Raw genomic sequence first — 4,056 nt, forward strand, 5'->3', positions numbered from 1 at the left:
TAATTTGTGTCTCCGTGAAAAAGAGCAAGTGTGACTTGGCGGTCTCAAGGTGGTGGTGGACCGCAAAGAGATTGGTTTGCAAACCTCGTATATTTGAGAGATGTACTGAAAAAGAGAGGTGGTGCAGCCGCTGTGAATCTTTCTTCTTTCTGTTTATACACACCATTGCGTGTGGGTGTGAATAGGTATGGGGAAATGAAAGTTGTACGAGGTGCCGCATTTTGGACACCGTGACTTTCACCGCAGAGACGGAGATGGTAGACTCAACTGGAGTCTGCGGGGATGCCCGAATCCCCCTGGGAATCGTCACCGAGACCTCACTCTGGTCGCCAACCAGCACGATGGAACCCATCCCAGCATTTTTCGCAAGTTGGCGAGAAGCCTTTCATAGATGGCGAACCTACTAATTGGGCCCCCTACTAACTACGGTCGGCCAGCGGTGCACCGTGCTTCGAGTCCCGCTGCCCTCCAGAATGAGTAGCCCGGCGTCTCCGCGACTACGGTCAGAACCTGTCACTAAATGTAGAACACAACTGTACAGACCCAATCCCCCATGGTAAGCTACTGCGAACTTCGAATTAATCTCACTAAGGACGCTTTGGATCGGGCAAAGTGGAGGCATAGATGCAGAAAAGCGGACCCTATCGTTACTAGGCCGGGAAAACGCTAGGCAGAAGAAGAAGATTGAATTATAATTCATTGATGTTATAAAAATATCAGGAATTTTTAAAGACTAGCCTACTGCACGTCCCAACTTCACACAGGTAGAATAATGTTCTGCATAAAACGGTTATATATTGGGATACCGCCTTCACACCAATAAAACTCTCAGTTAACATTGCGATGCTCAGCCAATTTTCACAAAATTGTAACGAATTATACACATAAACCATTCTGAAAAATCACTTCGTCCATTGGTGAAACCTGTTAGAAAATCCGTTCGATAGTTATTGCGTTTATCGCGTGTGAACAGACAGACAGACGCAGCGGGTCTTTATTTATATAGAGTTATTAATTGAAATATGGGGTTGATAGAAAGAAAGAGGTCTCATAATTTTTATCACAGGAAAGATGAATTTTGGTAGAAATCCAACTAACTTTAGGACATACTTGACAAAGTTTGCCCCACTGGATGCACTAAGATCGGTTTAGTATATTTTTACACATTTCTAAGACATGTGACGCTTATACTATTATTATGTTAGCTTTACTTGAACTTGAATTACTTTACGGTGTAAATAAAACAGATTTACTTGATTAAACATCATTTTTATGCATTATCAACAATCCAACTGGTATAAGAAGGTACGTTAACAAAGACACCAGGATATTTCGGGTGGGCGCATTCATACCCCCAAGAGACGATTCCAATTACAACTCCGTGGTGAAGTAGTGGTCCTCCTGAATCACCACTGCAAGCATCCTTGCCACCAACACCTAATATTCCAGCACATACCATTTCAGATGTTACATCAGGAATTTCATGTTTACCTAGCAATGACTGCAGATAAGCGTAATTTTCTCTACAGATATCGTGATTGATCATTTTCACATCAACTTGCTGAAGGATTTCTGCGGGTCTACCAAAATACTGTGGAAGAAGCAATTATTGTGTGTTAATTCATTTTATAAATCAATATATTATGAGAACAAGCTATTCTGCCAACGATTTAATAGTTTGCATAATGCCTTAGCACCAAATTTATACTGGAAAGAGTTGACCTAGTGTCATTTACACTACCAGTAAATACTAAATAAAAACTATTGTAGAACTAGTAATAATCAATTTAAATAAATCATATATCCCGTGGTTGGCGGCGCATTGTCCATGTATGAGATGATTTCGCTTGGCCAGTGTCTATGAGCGATGGTGACCATTTACCATCGGGCTAACATATAACATGAACGTAGATTGATATGGAGTACTTCATAAAAAAAAAGTATTTTTGGTTATGAAACTTATTGTGTGAAAATGAGTTAACATACATAAAGTGAGCCCCATCCGGCAGTTGTGACGGTAGTGTTATCTGGGACCAAGTAGTTGGGTCCAGCGATAGGGGCAAGTGCAACGCGGTTGGAAAGTATGGCGGGGGTGGCGAGTTTCACAATTCCAATGTCGTGGTATATTTCAGGAAACGCGTATCCAGGATGCTCAAGCAAACTTTCCACTCTATGTAAGTGGCCGCCACTATATGGAAGTGATGAGCCAAGTCGCACTCTGAATTTACTTTTATCTATTAAGCCGTTTCTGTGAAAATGAATAATCTGTTTCAATAAAAATTTACAACATTCAACTATTGTAATTATAATTCATCTCGTGCTTGATGGTGACGGAAAACATCGTGAAGAAACCTGCATGTGTCTTTTTTTACTGAAGTTCTGCCACAAGTGTATTCCACCAACTGGCATTGGAGCAGCGTAGTGGAATAAAATCCAAACCTTCTCCTTAAACAGGGACAGGAGGCCTTTGTCCAGCATTGGGTACTTCACAGGCAGTTACTTGTTTTTAAAAATGTTTTTTGTATTAATTCATTTATTTCAAACATGTTTCAAAGTCTGATCATTTCAAAAAATGCGTCATTGTTATAAGGTCGCTTGTCTGTCATCGAAGAGCTTTGAACCGAAATAGACAAAGGCATGGTCGGTCGAATGCAGACTTTTGCATTTGCATTTTGTTTGCCGTGCATACCCAGCCTAACATATTTGCAATATTGTGACTATATTGCTTAATTGCAAAAATTTGCACGTCAACATTATATTGGTTATGATAATAATAAAGTCTGACAATTCAACTATTTTAATGCATATACAAAATTTCGTGCCTCTGCTATTGTTGAAGCAGTTCCCTTGTCAGGAACAAATCCTGGGTGTAGAATCAGGTCATGGTAACCACATACATGTTCCGATTACAATGCATTCTGTCAATGCAGTCTGTCATCGGAACTGAACCAACATGTCTAATTTCAAATATCTAATTCATCTTGCAAGATTTGTCTGAAACAAACACTGTGTCTCACTGTGCCTATTTTGTAACTTTCACTGACAAAGCTATAACATTTTACACTGCTTTGTGTTGTATTTCTTAAAATATCTGAACGAGAGTTAATTTTTCTCAAGATTTTTTTAATAAAAAAATATGAACCCTATAAAAATATTTAAAACGTAATGACATATTAATATAAAGCACTGCTTTACGTTATATACAATGATTTATCTAAGACCTTTAGTGTATATTTCTATCAGCTTAGATTTTGGTGGTTTGATGTGATAATTCTAAGAAAAAAAAAATATTTTTCGACTTACGATAAACAGTGGGCAGCAGTAAGAACGGATCTGGATGTAATAAGAGATCCACCGCAGGTGGATAAATAAGGAACAAAATCTTCTTCTTCGAGAGCTACTATAATATTAGCCATAAAGGGGAAATCTTCTATAGAAGCATTAGTTCCTCCAACAATACGCGGAGCAAGTGCGTTTGGTGCCGATCCTTCAACAATAAGCGGAGCGAATGCGCTTGGAGCCGCTGTAAAAAAAAAATAGTTGATAGTATAAATTATATGATTTCGTTAAATGAATTTCGTGAAACAAGTCGAGATGGCCCAGTGGTAAGAACGCGTGAATCTTAACCGATGAACGTGGGTTCAAACCCGGGCAAGCACCGATGGATTTACATGTGCTTAATTTCTGTTTATAATTCATCTCGTGCTTTTCGGTGAAGGAAAACATCGTGAGGAAACCTGCATGTGTCTAATTTCATCGAAATTCTGCCACATGTGTATTCTACCAACCCGCACTGGAGCAGCGTGGTGGAATAAGCTCCAAACCTTCTCCTCAAAAGGGAGAGGAGGCCTTAGCCCAGCAGTGGGACATTTACAGGCTGTTACTGTTACTGTACTGTTAAATGAATATGCTATTTATTATAATGATGCCACAAAATAAACTTAGTATAATAATACTAGACTGTGATTGCGTTACGAGTATCACAGCTTTCTCAGCTTTTCATCTCGCTTCCATGCTAAACTTAAAAATGGAAAATAAAGCTTTTTTACAAAAAAT

The 4,056-nt window shown here is 39.1% G+C and overlaps 1 protein-coding gene across 1 annotated transcript; it reads right to left on the reverse strand.

Moving 5' to 3' along the window:
- Positions 1 to 1,270: 1,270 nt before the first annotated feature.
- On the reverse strand, positions 1,271 to 3,416 carry LOC126775654 (trypsin, alkaline C-like). Its single transcript, XM_050497718.1, has 3 exons — positions 3,304 to 3,416; positions 1,987 to 2,248; positions 1,271 to 1,591 (listed from the first exon to the last, which is right to left on the reverse strand). The coding sequence occupies exons 1-3, from the start codon at positions 3,414 to 3,416 to the stop codon at positions 1,271 to 1,273; spliced, it is 696 nt and encodes a 231-aa protein (XP_050353675.1).
- Between the last annotated feature and the right edge of the window lie 640 nt (positions 3,417 to 4,056).

Source organism: Nymphalis io, chromosome 18, assembly GCF_905147045.1.
Source record: "Nymphalis io chromosome 18, ilAglIoxx1.1, whole genome shotgun sequence".
In the NCBI taxonomy this organism is placed as follows: domain Eukaryota; kingdom Metazoa; phylum Arthropoda; class Insecta; order Lepidoptera; family Nymphalidae; genus Nymphalis; species Nymphalis io.